Raw genomic sequence first — 20087 nt, forward strand, 5'->3', positions numbered from 1 at the left:
TTGAGTGCCACTGTACTGTTGAGCAACTTGAGTGTTGACTGAAGGACTGTGCTATCTTAGTTTCCAAATTTAAATAGGTATACTAAATGAGTTTCGTTCAAGAATTAATATGATACAATTTTATCCTTGGGACTTTATCAGGACATGTGCAAGATTTACGGAATTAAGACCAGTTAGACCACAGTGGGCACACCACCGCACCTGACACCCAAGAAAGTTCCTCTGAGTCCTGAGATCTGCCGAAGTCGAGCGCTGCAAGTGTTCTGCTCCAGTGGCCATGGCTGCTTCACGCATCGTCGCCACCATCTCGTGTGGCTACCCAGCCATTATAACCATCCTGTTACGCTTCATGATTTTGCGTCAGCCAATGATGCCAATTCTTCAATAGAGTTAATATATAGGAATATAGCTAGCGAACAGATAACGTGGTGCAAGTTCGTCGGTTACACTGTTGACACGGAACATACACCATTCAGCGCTTCTCACATCGCGTTCAACACTCAAATGACGCGGAACAGCTGATCGGTCAAAACAAACAATTTTTTAGTAGAGGAGGAGGAAGACAGATGACATTTCAGTCGAATTCAAGTCTGAGTGATGCTGTAATTAATTTTAGATTGAATGAATTAACTGAAAAATACCTTAACTTCTATAACTTCAGCATCTAACTGTACTTTTTTCAGCTAAACCAGCTTCAAATAAAGTTGCGATTCGGTCAAATTCGCATGGTTGAAAGAGTATAGTTCAACCATGCAACTTCACTAATTCATATATTTTTTGTCAATGTGAACAAAAGTTCGTGAATTTAGATTGCTTCACGACAGAAATTCAAACTTAATATTATATTCTCTAAAGTTAGATGGAAATGCCTACAGAATTAATATGTAAATTTTCATATCAGAGACTAATAGTCATTATAGTTGATTTAGACGTTGTTCGTTTTAACTAAAATAATCCGTTAGATAGTATTTCTAGGTTTAGCCAGTTTTCAGTTTATACTAGCCCCAGGTATTATCTTTATTATCGCTAAAGTTATATAGATTTGCTTATATAATATATAAGCAAATCTAATTCATCAATCGCTATTAAAATATTTATGTTAGCAGAGCAAACAGTGAATTGTGTTCTGCTTCAAGAATTTGCGTAAAATAATTTATTGTTGCTAAAACATGTTTTAGGGGTTTTCCCTAAACAGTAAAGTAGTGGTCGTGTTCCAATCATATCGTAGTAGCGAGTACGATTGAAAGCGCAAAACCTGTAAAGTTTAGTTGGTGCGCTGTAGTAGTTGGTCGAAACTCGAAAGTGGCATTTGAAAGTTCGTGTAATTGTAAAGACATCGCAGTCGACGATTTAAACGTTAGTTCAATTTATTTTTGTAAAATCGTAAATTGAGTCAAAAGTTTTCTGCTGCCATTTGTTGAAGTTTGGTAATTTGGTTGCTGCTGAAATTGTTTGAAAAAGGTAAGATTTAATTAGCTAACTTCAAAGTTATTTGCTATTCCCAAATTTAAAATACAATTTTTGCTCAATAATCTTTGTTATATAATGCAAAAGTAGAATAATTTTGCATTTATTATAATTTTATGCATTTAAAAATATGATTTTACTCTGATTTTTACTTCTTATCTAAAGACTTATCTTATTAAATGACGCTCTCTAATGGTGTGAGTTGTTAGTTGAAATATCAATATTAATTTGCTCTAGTTATCTAAATGTTAAGTAGGTACCGGCCATACCGCGTACCTAGGACCTACCTACATTTTAGATTAGCAGGCTTTGTCATTTAAAATGCAGGCTGCAGGTGCTGGGCCAGGCCCGCCAGGGTAGAACAGATTTAGGACTGGAGAGATAAGTACACATAGGCTATCTTATTGAATTACGATATCTCTAACAAGACCTTCCTTTAATAACTTTTTAGGTAGGTAAATATTTTTGGACTAATATTGAACAAGAGAAACAGACTACAAACCCAGGCCTCACTCCCCCCAGAGACTGGTGTGGTGGTGTGGAATAAATCTAACTTTCAAATCTTTACTGTAGCTTTCCTAATTCCTACTATTTTTGAAGCTGCAAGATTCCTGCAAGTCTGCAACTGCATAGTAGCAAAGCAGAGAGTTTTTTAAACTCTCCCTCAGCCTCAACTTCTCAAGTTCATTTTTGAGTCATTTGAGTTGACCAGTAAAATATCATGGATACCGGTACCATCATTAATATATAGGTATTATTGGCATAATGGCATCATACCAGTTACCAGCTCATCATGCATTTTAAATTGTTTTAAATCTTGAACCTATTTAAATGAGGAAATTAAAATTGAACTGATTCTAAAAATTTCTGGTTTGTCCCTATGCGGGTTGGGAAAGTCCTACTTTTTTTCTGAAATATCGCAGCTCTAATATCATATAATTTCAGTAGGTATGAAATCTTGCAGCTCTGATGTTGTGGATTTTTGTTTAATTGAAAAAATTGCAGTTTGCCCTTTACAAACATGCCCTTTCATAAAATTTTCAACTTCCACAATCCTCATTGCTCCAAAAAGTCTTTTTAGGTCTCCCAGACCCCACTTTCCTCTTTGGCACCTCCCCAGGTGTCAACTTTTTTTGCGCTGCAAGGACCCTCAAGATGGACCTACGGCTCCTCCCCGTACGTTCACAAATGTTTAAAATACTCACTTTTTCTTCACGTAATGTCATAATGCACACTTTTTTCGCAAGTGAGAGGTGTTTAGGGGCCATTGTAATCAATTGCAATTTCACAAGGACGTTTATTATAAAAAACGGGTTTTCACTGAAAAATTGTGCCTTGCGCGTCAAAACATACACCTGCTACAAACATAAAATGGCGACTAACGTATCGCCGAGTGACTGGCAACACTCATCAGGGTCTCTGAAGTTGCCAGAAACCTCCTTTAGTAGATTGCAATGTTTACAGCATCTGAAACGCAAATGAAATTGACCGCGCTAAAACAGTGAAAATGGATGGAAGGGTGCCAGTTTTTATTGCGCTATCTGTAGTAAATAAGTTTGCATCTCGGAAATGGCTCATCATGGGGGCATGGCCAAGATATGGAATTCACGGTTTGAAGAAAGGGAATCATGGCTCAAAGAAATTGAATCACGGCTGGCAAATCCATAAAACCACGACTCGAAAAATCCAGTCATGGCTTGCCAAGTGGATATATTCCATGCACCATGCCTGTCACTATGCCTGCAGGACAAATTAAATCTTGTATAATTGATTATGAAATTGAACAAACAAGCTGCAGGATTCTAAATGTATTGAAAATTTGTTACTTTGGAGCTGTAAGATTTCATTCAGAAGTTGGGAAAATTTCAATCTATCCTGCGATTGATACTAAATATATTATTTTCATTTCTAGACTCCGATCAGTTCGATGATATTTTCAGATCCATCAAATGACTGGCTAGAGTGAGTGCTAGATAATTTTAAATTATAAGTAATCCACCATGCAGTCTTATGTATTATGCAATAATTCTGAAAAATCGCAGGTATGAATGATTATTTCATGGGTGATTTTTCAATATCTCTAATTTTGTAAAACAGGCTTTAATTCTAAAGGGATATTAAATTAACCAGAACACTAAGAATATTGGATAAAAAAAATCACAGTCTGGAGAGGCAGACATCACAATCCTGATAACCAATCACTGTCTGGAGTGCATAACCTTACAACCAATCACTGTCTGGAGATGAACATGCATCTGCCCAGAAATCACAAGCTTCATTCACTATCCTATATACCGTAAAATGGATAACTTTGACTACTTTTTTCAAGATGATGCCATTTTTTTACTAGATAAGTTAAACTTGAGTTGAAACGTGCAAAATACAGGTCTATACTCTAGCTTCACTCACCATAAATTGCTGGCTCCTGCGTCTCATAGTTTTGATGTAATTTCAAAAGTGATGGTCTTTGTTACCCCAGCTCCTGGGGTTTCTTTGACCGGGTGGTAAAATCAATTTTATTTTTTGGTAAAATAACTCCAAATAACTCCAGGTTGTGGTGCATTGTAGTAGAACTCTTCTAGTTACATATGCAAAAGACAAATTTTAGGAAAGTGTCGTAGTTTGCAAATGGGGGGTGCCGCCCCTAATGGGTGAAATGTGACCACCTAATGGTAGCCGTGACAGGGTAATATTGACTGGTTTGGAAATTAAGTTAAAATTACCATATATAAGACTCTGTAGAGTCTGAAACATAAAGAAAAACACATTAATAGGTGTATCAAACATAAAATATGTAGTAGCCTCAGTATTGGGCCTTTGATGGCCATTGACAAAATTTTCCTATGTCAATCGTTTTTGAGTTTTGTTTTTTTTTTTTTTTTAAAAACGAAAAGTGGTCAAAGTTACCCCACCGGTCAAAGTAACCCCATTTTACGGTATAATATTTATAAAAAATAAGAAAATGTCAAATATTATCCATGAGACCCACAACCACTTGTGAAATGATAGTTTTCTCCTTTAATTGTTGAAAATTTTGTTTGATAGTGGATTGGCAAGAATGCACATGCATTTTTGTCCAATTCATGGTTAAATTTTGCCTGTGTTTGGTTACCCACCATTTTTTTAATACTACATCTTCTTGCCTAAGAGGCTATGAAACCTTATTTCAGATTTTTGAACTTCTTTTATTACCTGAGGAAGATCATGATTTTATGCTCAAAAGTTTGTCAATGTTTTTGCTTTGTTACCAAAGCTATCTGAGTCATTAAGATTTATCAAACCCAAAGTTGGGAAGATAGAGGTCTTTGAAAAATTTTTCTGCCCAGAATGAGCATTCTGGAGCCATTGGACTGCACAGTTCATGCAGGACCCAGACTGTAAAGTATGGCTCAACACTGGTTGAGGATGTCAGATTCTCAATTCTAAAAATGTCAACTTGTTTCCATGGCACAATTAAAACAGATAAAGGTTTCTAATCACATTTTCCATGAATTGTAATTCACTATCAAAATAGCCATTGATAAATGACTGATATGGACATATGCACATTGGGATTGCTGTGGGGAGATTCATAGCATCACAGCAGCCTAGACCAAATTTATACAAATTTGGTGTTTCAGTTTTGGATGCTTGCAAAACAAATGATATGATTTCCAGATTCCAAAAATTGTTCACAGAAACAAATTTTCATGTTCCAGTTTCAAAAGCTTTCAGAATCAAAATGAAGCTTGAATATTCCAGTATCAAAATCACAGAGAGAGTGAAGTTTCTTAGCTCAATTCATGTTGTGTTATACTGACCTGGAAACCATGACTGCATCATGTATTTTCTTATGATCAGAGTTACTCTTCATATAATGTGCTAGCTGAGCTTAGATTACCAGCAGAGTTACTCTTCATATAATGTGCTAGCTGAGCTTAGATTACCAGCAGAGTTACTCTCCATATAATGTGCTAGCTGACCTAAGATTCGCACTTCAGGTCAACTCTCATTTGATATTTACTGGATTATTAAATATTAAATTGTAGCTTATTCATTGATTTTGGTTTCTTGCCTCCCTTCATTTGGCGTATCAACCATTTTTAAATAGTGGCAATACTAGCTGATGGTTGTGGCAGGACTAGCATTTGGCGTGGCAACCATCTATAAATAGTGGCAGGACTAGCTGATGGTTGTGGCAGGACTAGCATTTGGCGTGGCAACCATCTTTAAATAGTGGCAGGACTAGCTAATGGTTGTGGTAGGACTAGTGGCAGGACTAGCATTTGGCGTGGCAACCATCTATAAATAGTGGGAGGACTAACTGAACAGTAAATTATTTTGCACAGCTTAATTATCTGTGTCGGGATTATTTTGGAATCCATGCATATAAGCTCTTCTGCGTAGACGCTGAAGTGACAAGATATTTTTAATTCTCCTCCGTAATTCCTGTCATGGACTGTTTTTAAGTGGCAATACTAGCTGATGGTTGTGGCAGGACTAGCATTTGGTGTGGCAGGACTAACTGAACAGTAAATTGTTTTGCACAGCTTATTTATCTGTGTCGGTATGATCTTGGAATCCAAGCAAATAAGCTGTTTTGCATAGACGCTGAAGTGACAAGATTTTTTTAATTCACCTCCGTAATTCCTGTCATGGACTGTTTATGGACAACGCTCAATTTAAATTTGACAGAAATATATTAGGTATATATATATACTACATATTCTTGACTTGCATAAATGACTGTGATATTGTGCTTCAGTTTGATGCTAATCGCTTAATCAATAAATGCTTGACAGGAATAGGAGAAATATGGTGGCAAGATCATGGTGGCTGATCCTCAAAAATCAATTCTTTTAGTTTTATTATTTGTTCTTCTGATGTTACTCTTCAGTTTTTAAGTTGTACCAGCAGTGCTCCACTGCTGGTACAGCCATGCCTGTTAGGGACATGAAGGCTCTCTGTGTTGGGGGAGTGTCCTGAGATGTTGAGCTGACATCGCTGAGTCAGCGCTCTAGGACAGCTAGCGACTTGATCCGCTTGCGAAGTATTTTTCATGTATGTTTGTGTCATCATGAGCGTCTTGTAAAGATTAATGCTCTGGTTACTGTGCCGCGGCTACTGTTGCTGCTGCGCACAACCGTCACACGCTGCACATCTGCTGTGCTCAGTGCTCACTGGTGCTGCACTAGAGTCTGTTACTGCTGCTGCCGCAGCTATCTTCTCTCTCTTGGCCAGTTAATTATTGTGCAAATTATACGCGTGCTACTTTCTGTCCCGTCTTAATTACAATAGTAAGCTCACTCGATGCCTCAAGCCCTGCACGATGACACTCGAGATTCGAGCGTGCCGTGGGGTGTAAATTGTGTACAGAGCGCAGTTATTATAGATACGTTAGCTGCGTTGTGCAGAACTGCTGCACCGTGCGAAGCTTCCGTACGATTCGTTTGCTCGGCCGCGTATATCACCGGACTGTCACCCTCCCCCACCAGCCCTCCCGCATCCCGTGGGTGGGAGACACGGGGAGGGTAACCGTGACCCAAGCTATGGATGGTCGCTCAAGCGGGCACCCTCTGATGGCCAGAGAGGGGGAGATTTGCTCCCTCTCTCCCCACGCTGGTCATTCCACCGTCAGAAATTATTCGCTGCTCTTAATACGTTTCGTAAGCCTTGATCTTGATTGGATTATGGAAGCATTCATGCGTCCTGAACTGCGTCTTGGATGCGCGCCAACTAAAGGTTTCTGCGCTGCGATGAGTGAACATGCGACACGCTTCGTTGAGAAGCAGATATTTTCCAAGGTTTCCTGGCAAGTCAGCTTATTATGGCTTTAATTTGTGCATGCCTGCGGCGCTCTCTCACGGATTCCTTGCTCGTATCTTCCTCATGATCACACTTGCAAAATTCCTTGAAGTTAACGGGGCCGTTATTTAAGATGACCTACAATGCCCATATGTCTGCTTTATGTGGATATCCAATTTGTTTCCGAGCCTAATTTCGTCGTTTTATTATTCAGGCATAGTTTAACTGAATATTATTACAAAGGAGGTGAAATACCGCAACCTATGTTTTGTAATCGCCTTCGCGCGTTGAACTTGCGGCCGACTTGGTTTTGTCGTTTTATGCATTTTTTTTCATTAAACGCTTATATAAAATGCTATGTATCACAGACACCAGAATCCCCGTGTCGTAATTAGTGTTGAGAATGATCAAGAGCTTACATCTATACCCCCAACATCAGGGCTAGCGTTTGCCATGTATGGCGCGAGCTGTGGCTGCACACTCGAGACCATAAACTGAGAGCAATCGAGGACAGCGTATCAGCATAGAGCTCATCGTGCCAGAGACCCCTACAGATGGAGGTAACGCTATGTAAACTGAGGATTGGTCATACACGCCTCACCCATGGTTACTTGATTTAGCGCCGCCTGTGCCATACTGTGATGACTGCTTGGTGCCCCTGACAGAACTGCATGTCTTGTCCTAGCCACAACGACATCCAACAGAACTGCTACCCCCAACACATCAGCCCCTGATCATGACGATATGCTCACCAGAATGCTAAGGTAGGACCAGCGAAGAAACTTCAGAACCCACAACCTCAGACGATACTTGATAGAATGCAACCTGCTGCCAGAGATCTAGCATGATCCCATAATGACACCGCAAATCGGCCATATGCCGCTAAACTGTATTTGCACCTATAGCCCATCACCCAGACCAAGCCTCACTTAATTAATACTGGAGTTTGTACATGAAGCCGGAGGGACTCTCGCTCCGGGAGCATTGTATTTACCGCCCATGCAAAACCTACGCCTAAATTGATAAGTCTGCAAGCCTGTAAAATAGAAGAGATCAAAGATTAAGTTAACCTTGACGTAACTGAAGATCTTACCTCCGGCACGAAATAGATTACTTTTTGAAGCACTAGTAAACCTTCTCCTACTTGTATCGATAAAACAGCTCAAGTTGTCTGCACTCGTGTGCAGTACCTGGCGTTATCAGAGGAGGCGATATGAGTCGTCATGTGCAGCTTGAGGCGAAGCGTCCTTTTTGCTATGCTTTTTCGTTCTGTATAAAGCTTGGTAGGTATTTCTTATCGTATTTGGCTTTTGGCTGCAACTTGTATTGTGGTGAATACATAGGAGTACAATGTTATTTAATATATTGTTATCAATGCAGATACGTGCAGTGTGATGATATGTAATCTTATCAACGCATTCAAGTGCTGTTATAATATATATTTTAATAAATATATCGGAGTGTTATGTTCTAATATATATATATTTTGGTAATGCACGGAAGTGCCCTGATAAAATGCGTATCTTTTTGCTAAAGCTCAAATGACACTCAAAAGCAGCTGAGACATAGGAAATTTCAAAACTGCGCAATTTTCTAGTGCTGGAATATGTTTTTAAAGGCAGGCTATCGGATCATTATCCTTATCAGAGCGCGTTGCTAAACGACTCTCTGCTCCAGTCGTCTCTACATGCCCAGTTTGTTTCGCCTAAATTGCACGCAAAATTCATATCAACTTCATTAGTATTGACGCCGCTGTTTGTCAATTACTTGCTGGATATTAAACAATAAATTTTCGTTAACTTTTTCTTCTCTCCAGTGATATATTTATTACCTTTGTTTAATAAAATCTGTCCCTAGTTGTAGATTTGTTCATTGTGTTGTTAATATTCCCTTAGAATGTTTAAGACACCAGTACTAATCATCCTCACAACTTACTAATCACCTTTAAAAATTAATAATATTCTGATATTAATCATCTCTGGCAGTGGGCTCGGCAATATAAGTCCGGTTGCTCATCCGTGCCGTGACATGAAGCGCTGCTGTCAACGGATGCTGATGATATCAGATATGACGCTTTGCTATATACTAAGCACTGCTTTAACATACATTATCTTCATTGCAATGTGACATAATATAAATTTACCACACTCGCCACTCTTGCTGCGATGGTGTAGTGGATGGATTACTGCTGCGGTCTCCTGCACACGCTCTGCACGACATGTTCTTTGTGTGTGAGCGACTTCTGTGCTGAGTAGGTTTGTTGTTACTTTATGTGTTGGATCTGTGGTTTTGGGATCCATGAGTTGAATGATGCTTTAGATCGCCTAACAGCTGCAGAATTTTTTCCCGTTTGTGGTAGAAACCAATCACACCCGACAAGTAGCCGCAGGTATGAGTACAGAATAACCAGAACCTGCTAAAAATGGAAGAGACAACCGTGCACTAATATTATTTTTCCGAGTCATTGTTGATGAAATGAAGCCTCTCTTTTGGATAGCAAGATATCTGGTGCAGGAGTGACTAGAATTGCGTTACGATGAATACTTAACGTGTTTTTGAATATCGATTGCCACGCTTTTCCTTCACAATTGAAAGGAAGTGTTCCGTCGTTCATTTGAAGAGCACGCCGCTTGGATTTCTAGTAAGCACCGTTGATTTCTAACCGGAAAGCTTGCGAGGTGTTAAGAAATCTGGCCGGACGAACGCCAACCGTCGGGGCTCTCCTTTCCCGCGCATTCCTGCGCTCAATTAGTTGCGCCAGCTCCATGTGCGCTCCATCAGGCTGGGGGGTTCTGCTCCATCAGTGGGAGACCTTATGCTCGCTCCATCAGGCTGGAGAGTTCTGCTCTATCTGTGTGGGAGACCTTGTGCGCGCTCCATCAGGCTAGGGAGTTCTGCTCCATCTGTGTGGGAGACCTTTTGCTCGCTCCATCAGGCTGGAGAGTTCTGCTCCATCTGTGTGGGAGACCTTGTGCGCGCTCCATCAGGCTAGGGAGATGCCGACGCGGTACAGTCATGCTCAGTGCCCGCGGTACAGTCATGCTCAGTGCCCGCGTCATACTCACCCTGCACTTCATACGCCAGTTCGGTAGACATTGTTCTACATTCTCTATAGTTGCTGCTTTCAGTTCTGATTCTTTCAACTAGTTAATTGTACAGTATAACGTAGACAAATATACATTTGTCTGGGCCATTGAATTAATGCGCTGCAGCGTGTAAGTATGTGAATCATATTAAAGAAAAGTTGCTTAATTTTACGTTATAGTTAAAATGATATTCCATGCATGTTCTGCATAAGGCTAGGCGTGAACGAGCAGAAGAGTGCCATTGGCGCTGCAGGCCGACGTTTGCAGTATTTATGCGAGCGCAGCGATGCATCACCGGTAAGCCATTACAGAATAAGAGTTACATGCTTGAATAACGCTGACTGCGGCCGAGCTCTCCACAAACTCTTCCTTGTGCTCCAGTGCTGTGCAAAAAAAAACATTCGCAGAAGCCAATGAAGCCTGACAGCATATTAATGGAGCCATGCCTGCTATGCCCCTGCCTTCATGAGTAACCGCCTTGCCGCTACACTTCGATGCCCATTTAAACGTGCTTGCGACTCGGCATCATTGCGAAAGCTCTCTATAAGCTACGCATGTGCAAGTTTTTTTACACAGTATTATTGTGGCATTTGCTTCTACACTTCTGGCCTAGGGACAAAATTGTTAGGAATAAAAAATACTTTGCTACACGTGGGTGGAATGCATTGTGTGAGAGAAACCAATCTCTCCCGTGTAGACTGAGTCTGCTTTAATCGTTTCATCGTATAAACCAGCCGTGTTTTAACTCCATACCTATAACTATTAGGAGCACAGTTCTAACTTGCCGTTATGCTGGCTTGCGTTTTTTAAGCTACCAGTCCAGTTTCATCATGAACCTCCTTTCTCTTCATGTTTCTTTGCGCCCGCGTACCTCCAGCGCCTACGTGCGCATGGTGCTTATTGTGTCATGCGCCCGTGCGTCTCAGAATCAGAAAAGAAAGAATCACAATTGCATCTTTAAGACTCTTCCAACCTCAGCAATGGAAGCCGTCAGTTTTATGCGTCTAGTTATTTTGCATTTTGGCCAACCTGAATGTTTAGTTTTGCTTCAGAAGTTTTTCTGGAGTTTTTGTTGACGTGACCGCAGCACAACTGGCGCTCTGCCCGTCACGGAGCGCGGCTCGTCACGCTGCCCGTGACAGCCTCGTCACGCTCAGCTGCTCCTGCCTCTTGCTGCCCGCCAGCGCCTCTTGCCTGCCTCACAACCTGCCTCAGAACCTGCCTCATAACCTGCCTCGTAGCCTGCCTCATAGCCTGCCTCACAGCCTACCTCATAGCCTGCCTCTGCCTCACGGCTTCCCTTCTATCTCCTTCTATCTGTATCTCCTCTCCCTGTATTTCATCTCCTCCCTGTATCTCCTCTCCTCCCCGTATCCTATCGTTGCATCCCGAGCTCAGGGATTCTTGACCATGAGGCACAATCTACGAGTGCTGCCCTGCACCTCCCAATGCACCGATTGCACCACTTGTCAAACTGCGACCCCTCCCCAGGCGCCTATTATACGGGTGGCTTAGAGAATTTAAAACGAGTTTCTGTAATAATTATACAAGTTGAATCTTCCCCGCCAGCCGCGTGCTGCGTGTCGTTTGTCAGCCGTTCTTGTATTATTTGAAATTTTGAAATTTATAGTGAATATAGTCTATCTTCTATGCTTAAAATTGTCAAATAATGAAATGTTAACTACGCAGAATAACACTAAATTATCGACCGCTTTACTTATATTTCAGCCTGCATTTTCTCATCGACATTTCTTTGTTTTAGGCGCAATACTCAGCTTTGCGTATACACGGGCGTTCGTTGATTAACAATAATTATTTATACTTGGCGTGCTGATAAGAAAAAGAATGCAAACGGTGTATCCATCACCAAATTGTTCGACACTAAATGCGCATAATGTTGGTATGACATGCCTTCATTTGGTAACAGCCATGGGTGATAACGAGTGTGTCGTGAAGGCAAATTGTCCCATTTGACGTTCGTGTTGAGATGTTCAGTGCCGTGGTGTTCAGTGTCAGTGACGTGGTCTTTAGTTCAATGCAATGTTGGGCCTTATATTGGGGCCCTTTATTATTCCTACAGTTCTTCTAATCGTCTTTTCTGAAGCAGTTGGTCCTTAATTGGTCACGCATGCGCAGTCGTGTCGTTCGTGAGGAACGTGTTCTTTTTCTGCTAAGTGCCCACGATCTCGTTCCGATTGAGGGGCGGCTGTAATCACGCCCAGTGGTCACTGTGCTCTAGGCGATATCCCGAGGGCATTGGGCAAAGCCCGGCCCTGAGGGTGGCTGCATGGTGGAGCGCCCCTAGCTTCGTGTCCTGTGATCCATAACAGGCTCATGGGGCGTCAGTGATGCATGAACGTGCCCAACACCCACACACTCCACGGCCTCGACTGCGCATCACTGCTGCCGCCCGCCACGCTAGCAAGCCCTTCTCTAGGTTCGCTTCAATATTGCACTCGACTTGCGTTCTAAGTGTTTATAGTATCACAGATACCAAACCATGCAAAACCCGGAGCGGAAACGTGCCTTCCTCTCAAGGATGCGTTGTAAATTTGATAATTTTTGCCTTTATATTTAATAAGATCGAGACCTCAGCAATGTAAGGCTGTTAGCAGATACATGTGCATTTTTAGATGTGGTGGGTTCGTAATTATCATACACACGTGAACTTCTCCATAGCTTTGAAATCAATTCGGGGGAAATGCATGAGAAACTTTTGGTATTGAAAATCTTCAAATTTAGGGTACAGGGGTGTGATAAAATTCGATAATGTTAATATTCACAAAAACCGCGGTGGGTTTTTAGCGCATTTTCTCATTTATGGAAAAAATGCACTATTGTGCTCGCCATGTCCGTCCGCCCGTCCGTCTGTCTGTCCGTCCGTCTGTCTGTCCGTCCGTCTGTCCGTGACCTCAAGTTTTCGTCGACGAGAAAATGCGCTCTCTGTCACTCACTGCAGTGAGTACTGAGTTATATTTTTTTTAAATATTGTTGACTATCTCCATTTTAATCCCGACGGTATTTTATGCAAACGAATAGATTAATTACTTATACATGTATATCTTAGAGTTTAGTTTCTCATTCTTATTCGCGTAATTAATTACCTTATCAGATCATTAGTGTTCTTAATTCGATATTTCCTGATTACAGTAACAAATATTTAAATATAAATCAAGATGAAGCCAGCAATAACTAAACGAATCCAGTTCAGTACATCATTGTGTTTGTTCAACATGAAGCATAGCGAAGATACGTCACCTTGTCATCAAAATTCCTGCGATGATGAAGATTCTCACCGCAACCATCAGCACATTTTTGTGCGCTGCGTCATGTGCGGTGTCGTGTGTGCTTGCGTTCGCAGTTTCGACGGAATTTTACAGCAATTCACGCCGCTTTTGATCAAAAAAATTTTTCGGAGGGCATTGTTTACCCTGTTGTGGCGTACGGCATAAGAAAATGCTCCTTTCTATTCATATCATATCTTCACATTCGGCTGTATTTTTTTCTATCGTTACAGTATCGACGAAGGAAGAGGTCATTATTAATCTGCAGTCAAGCATTGTCATAGTCCCCTTCCCTCAACGCGAGTCCGGGCTTCAACTTTATGCAAACCACGTTACAGGAGCCGTACTATCAAACGTAGTTCCGAGTTCGTAACTCTGTCAGCCATTGATTTTCAAGCCAAACCAACTAATCACAGACGAGAAAATTACCGCTAAATGTACCTACGCGAGTTTTGAAAGTACGGCCCCAGAATGCTCCGTCTAGTGTAACGATTGCTTATCAACATAATGCTTGCCTCCAAACACACAGCATAGTTTTATTATTAAGCAGTTTGCCACGCGGCTCACATCTCCTTGTCGCCTTCATGTAGGCGGTAGAAGTAACGATAACAATTTTGCTAAAGGTTATTGATGTCCTCCATGTCGCTGGAGTCCAGCAGCGCTGGCCACCGGCGCGTCGCGAGCGGCAGCGGTGGCGTGGAGCGCGCTTCCTCTCGATGTTTTTGCGTCGCCGTCACCGTCGTCCGTAACGTCACGCTGGCGCTCTCACTACATCATATCATAATAGCACGACTTACGAAATAACAACCTAATCTTACATTTTTAGCGCATTTTCTCATTTATGGAAAAAATGCGCTATTGTGCTCGCAATGTCTGTCTTTCTGTCCGTGACTTCACGTTTTCGTCGACGAGACAATGCGCTAGCTCTCTGTCACTCACTGCAGTGAGTACTGAGTTATATTTTTGCATTATATCATGATCGTCCTCTAATTACGTATTGCAAATTATTGCCATGTTCTGTGCACTATCTCATTATTACATAGGGTCAGTAAAATATAACAATAAACCATTCATCAAATACTCTTTCGTGCCAGCACAAAAAAATCTCAAATTGAACTAATGTGCATTCAAAAGAATTTGTTTAACCATCGAGAGTAAATTTCCATGTAATACTCCTACACCATAGCAATTAAGCGCTCGAATAGCCTTCAGTGAATTTTCACTCTGAGGTTTACTTTCTTACTTTCCAAAATTCATCAATTCTATATTTCGTATTTCTGTGTTCCAAATCGGTTTAGAAAAGATTATCTTTACCTACTAAACCCAGAATCCCGTTGAAATGTGACGCATTTTTTGTTTCGTTTTTTGTTTTCAAATTGTTTCGTAAGATACAAGTTCACTAACTACGTAGGCGCTCAATCTGGGCGATTAATCCTGAAAATTCATGTTTACTAACTTGAGTTTTCCATATTTATTTTAGCCAATAAGGAAACCGGTATTCATAGTATTCGTACAGCTGATGTGAAAGCCGTGCTATGGGAAACATTTCAAATACCCGCCCGAAAATACTATTAATACTAATACTACAGCCTAAGGGTCTTCCATCTGCTGAGGGTAACTCTAGTTACCCAACTTTTTTGAGGATAACGCTGAAAACGGGAAATGTATATGTATATAAAAATTGTAAAAAGGCTCAAACTAAACTGTTTTTCCTGCTATCAAACTTCATCCATAATTTGACCGTGTAAGCGCTCTATCTTGCCAACCTGAAGTTACGGTAACTGTAACGTGGATCTCACTCCCGGTGTGCAAGAGAGCCTGAACTCATACGTTGAATTCAGAATTTTTTCTGCGATAAAGGAGAAACCGGCAACGTTCTGGATGCGTTGGTATTGCGTTAGACCTACGTTGTTGTGGGGGATGGAATGAGGGGAAGGTGGAGGTAGAGCAATGGGAGCCTGACGGTCGTTCTCTGGAACACTTCGCATGACGGACCATACGCTGGACTTCCTTGCTACGTCCAGCCGTGTGCTGCAGGCCGTGTGACGGGCCTGTGCTGCAGGCCGTGTGACGGGCCTGTGCTGCAGGCCGTGTGACGGGCGTCGTGAAGCATCATGAAATGGGGACCCGTTGCGTATATTTACCATTTATTTCTTGTATTAAATATATTTAAATTACGCTTGGAATAGTCTTGTATATGTTTAAGATTCTCTCATTTCGAGACACTTCACTCGAGGCACGACAGAACAGCTCATCGCCTCCTCATTTAACTGCAGTCAATAATGTAGGTTGTGTGTATGCTGTCACCAACGTCCTCCTTCACCCTGCTTGTATATAGCACTCGTCTCGCTGTCTGCGATGACGTGAGCCTCTAATTTCTGCTTGCCCTGCGTTGACATGCAACTTTCACTGCGCATTCTTCCGATGATGTAGCGGCGTCCGTGGGCGCTCAATCTGGATGGCGAAACAAGAAGCGTTGCTTTTATATTCGACTTTTTCATGTCACTCTCTTCTCTCTGATTGATTTTAGTTTCAGCACACTTGAGTATAGGTTTAAGAGTATGACTTTCTCCAGGTAATGTGTGTAATGATGCGCGTCGCGTGTATTTACAAGTGGTGCTTGAAACTTCGTTCTTAAGAGAAAACTATCCGGGCTATATTATTGTTGTTATTGTGATCCTCATAATTCTGGACCATCGTCCATGACAATCTGAAATTAGCTTAATGACATATTTCATTAGTTGAAAGACTAAAATGTAGAGATGAATGCGTGTGTTGAAGGACTGAGCCCTCCTTCGCTCCTCTGCTTTTAGCTTTTTTGCCGCATCAACGTCGTATTCTTTCCATTGCTTTTCATATTGTCAGGGTAAATTATTCTAGTTGTTATTCGTGGCTTTATGTGTATAAAATTACAGGGAACGAGAATTTAAAAGCAAAGAACGTCAAATTAATTAATATCATGAATTTACTTGTATTTTTTTCTGCCTTTGAATTTTTGGCAAGTTTAAGATTTGAGCGAACTAATGATATACAAGTACTTGAATTCCAGGGATGTTTTAAAATTATGTAGGCATTGAATATCTATATTATTACTACGGAGGATATTTTTCAGCAATTAAACCTAGTACTCGAGTCATGACGTTGTCTAGCTCAATGATTGCACAAGCAAGGCTATTAATCATTGTACTCAGCTCTACTTCTAATGCTTTAATGTTTGAAACTACTGATTTTTCATTAGGGATTCGAGTAAAGTGAGTTATTTATCCAATTACTTCAGAAACATAATTCGTTAGTAATGTTTTTTTAAGACTTAGTGTCCAATCAGAGATACCTGCAAGTAGATCAAGAGATCGCAATTGCCCGCAGGCTTGATCCTGATGCATGTGGTTCCCCGCCATATGTGCCGTGACCGCACACTTAGATTTTATGGCTGTCAATTTCAAGTTAGGCTTTACAAAGATCTTTTACATTGTTACTGAGGCGTGTGTTTGGTGTGCGTACAAATGCTGTCATCTTACGCTGATCTGGCGGCCGCTGCGCCTACCGTGCAGCACTGCAGCGCCTGCCGTGCTGCACTGCTGCGCCTGCCGTGCTGCACTGCTGCGCCTGCCGTGCTCACTGCTCACTGCAGCGCCGTGCTCACTGCTCACTGCCGTGCTCACTGCTGTGCTCACTGCTCACTGCCGTGCTCACTGCTCACTGCCGCGCTCACNGGCGAGACGCTGGAAACCTTTCTATACTTTATATTAATGCTCAGAACGGTTTTCAGAAGTAAACACAAAATTTTTTGTGGACTTAAACGTTAAAAACACTCATTTATTCAATACAAACTCTAAAAAACGGTTTTATAATTGATATAAATAGTAGTATTTTGTCTCTTGTAATCGTCAGTCGAACAGTCGAAAGCTGTTGTACAACTTCGGCTTCTCCTCAGGTGTTCAATTTCAGGTCCTGGCTTCGATGCGATTTGAGCTTCTGCTTCTCATCTCATCACATATATGGACGAAGATCTTTCTCAATTTAGCGAAGAATGCCTTTTTATGCAATAGAACTGCATTTAAAAATATTGTTTCGCTGCAATTTTTCTCAACAACTTTTATAGCGTTGCGGGAAAATTGGACGGCTGAAGATTCGTCGATTTGCTTTTTTGAGCACTTCATCTGGAGTTAATTTAGTGCCCCATTACCTTGACGATCGCTTAACTAGCCTGGCAACTGACTAGTAGTGCTATGTTGTTGCAAATTACGAATAGGACAATACAATTCATACAAAACTTTTCATGAGTAAATTGTGTGGCATCAGCTGATCCTAGGATCCCTAATATATATGAGTACAAACTTGATTGCCCTTTGGTTAAACACGCTTTTCTTTAGTCCTTAATGTCCTATGCCCATCCACCACCTCCTAACTATCCTATATTGAATACATTTTGCTATTTTTCTTGTATACTAACGCTGCATTCAAGCCAATGCTTGATCTTCCTTTACAGTCTCTTCACTGAAGAGACTGTAATTGTTGTCTCCTCACGCGCTGTATTGTGTTGTGTGCTGTATTGTTGCTGTATTGTGCTTGTATTGTGTCTCCCCATGAGTGCTGAACTAACCTAGTGCCCCGTCCTCCCCTAGAGCGCGGGGTGTCCTGAGTGCCGTGTGGGGATTGGCATGGAGCGACTGGCCGCTCCTGCACCACTGCACCACCACCATCACCACCACACCACAACCTCCTCTGGTGGCTGGAACAATACCGGCTCTGCAACCTTACCTCACCCACGTTCTCACCCTACCATCCACCAGCACCATTACCAATACCAAGTGCGTACTAACTTAACTAACTACTTTCTATACAGGCATCTCACTAACTAACCTATCTACACTAACTAACTTATCCTCCACGCACTAACTACTTTCTATACAGGCAATCCACGATGAAATAACGGCGATTAAACGTTGTTATAACGAAATCATTGAGTAATAAACGTTGTAATAATCTAATTCACCGGGAAGGTTACAATTTCTACCAATGAGGATATGATACTCATCACTCTATCATGCAGCCAGCCTCCCGCTTTCTCGCTGAAATAATTCAATAAAAAGTTACTGAAATTCAATAAATGCATAAGCTTCACTCAGTATATATATATATATATATATATATATATATAGTGCGTGAATACATCGTATAACAAATGCATTTCACGCATTAACTCCTGTGGGAGTTGAAGTGCGTCGAGCGTCAAACGTAACGAACTTGCCACGTAAAATCTGTTTAATTTATTACCATACTTTTTCATGGTTGTACGTACTATTAAACTTTAGATAATTATGTAATGTCAATTTGGGAACACAGTTCATCGCAACCTCGCGACTAACTCAATCCAATAGACTTTTGAAACAGTGGCAATCTCGCTTTCTTCCTTTAGCCGCACATATTTATTCATGCAATTCATGCTTATATTTTAAGATATTTTTAATTCATTTTCTCTGATCCAATTCAAATCATAGCTGGCGAAAAGTTTTCTTCGTGGCGAGAAGAAATAACAGCGCTTGGCCTTGAATATATATGCATGTAAAACAGTTCTATTTTCCTGTTTTTCAACAAATATAGTGATGAAGCGTGTGTGCTGGATTATCATTGTTGATTTTAGTGAATCAATACACAGAAAACTTTCGCGAGTTCAATTATCTTAATTTATGAAAAGGACAAAACTATATATTTCAATCTACAATTGGCGGAAAAGTCTTAGTAATTGGAAGACCGATTTACGAGTATAGAATTTTTCCTGAGATTTGCAGGTCAATGTGAAAGTGGACTTGACTGTCAATGTGATGATGTATGTATGTACGGTACTTTTAACAATTTGCCATCCGTGTGTCGCCCACGTCCATGTTGATTGTTGCTTCAACTGGGGGAATTAAACTTCAGAGTGAAGCTCCTTACTTATCGCCTGTCCAAATTCCTTTCACATTTCTCACAAAAATTTCTATTTCCACTACTGCCGAAAAACGTGGCTATGTGAAGTTCCGTGGCCTAACTTAAGTCTGGTTTACAGGTACAGCCTTGCAACGTGACTGCGTGAAGTTCCGTAGCCTTAAGTTTTATTTACAGGTGCAGCCTTGAAGCGTGGCTGTGTGAAGTTCCGTGGCCTAACTTGAGTCTGGTTTACAGGTACAGCCTCACCGTGGTGGCAGCGCTGGCGGCGGAGGTGGCAGTCGTGATGTGCTCAACACAAGCCTAGACTCTTCCCTGGGACCGCCAGGCTGGCGTCCCGTGTCCACCCATGAGTCCTTCAACGCCTCCGTCGGCGCTGTTCCTCATCCACACCACGGGTCCTCGACCCACAACCTGCCTGCTGGCACCAACCCACTCAACCTGCCTGATCCATGTTGATTGTTGCTTCAACTGGGGGAATTAAACGTCAGAGTGAAGCTCCTTACTTATCGCCTGTCCAAATTCCTTTCGCATTTCT

At 41.4% G+C, this 20087-nt stretch overlaps 1 protein-coding gene across 1 annotated transcript; it reads left to right on the forward strand.

The window, feature by feature from the left end:
- The first annotated feature begins 1234 nt into the window (after positions 1–1234).
- LOC108679327 (transcriptional activator/repressor MOT3) lies at positions 1235–20008 on the forward strand. The gene is made up of 3 exons (XM_018167929.2): positions 1235–1461; positions 18247–18432; positions 19787–20008. Exons 2-3 carry the CDS (start codon positions 18283–18285, stop codon positions 20006–20008), a joined length of 372 nt encoding a protein of 123 aa, XP_018023418.1. The 5' UTR covers positions 1235–1461; positions 18247–18282.
- The last annotated feature ends 79 nt before the right edge of the window (positions 20009–20087 follow it).

The sequence above is a fragment of the Hyalella azteca genome, unplaced genomic scaffold, assembly GCF_000764305.2.
Source record: "Hyalella azteca isolate HAZT.00-mixed unplaced genomic scaffold, Hazt_2.0.2 contig5073, whole genome shotgun sequence".
NCBI lineage: Eukaryota > Metazoa > Arthropoda > Malacostraca > Amphipoda > Hyalellidae > Hyalella > Hyalella azteca.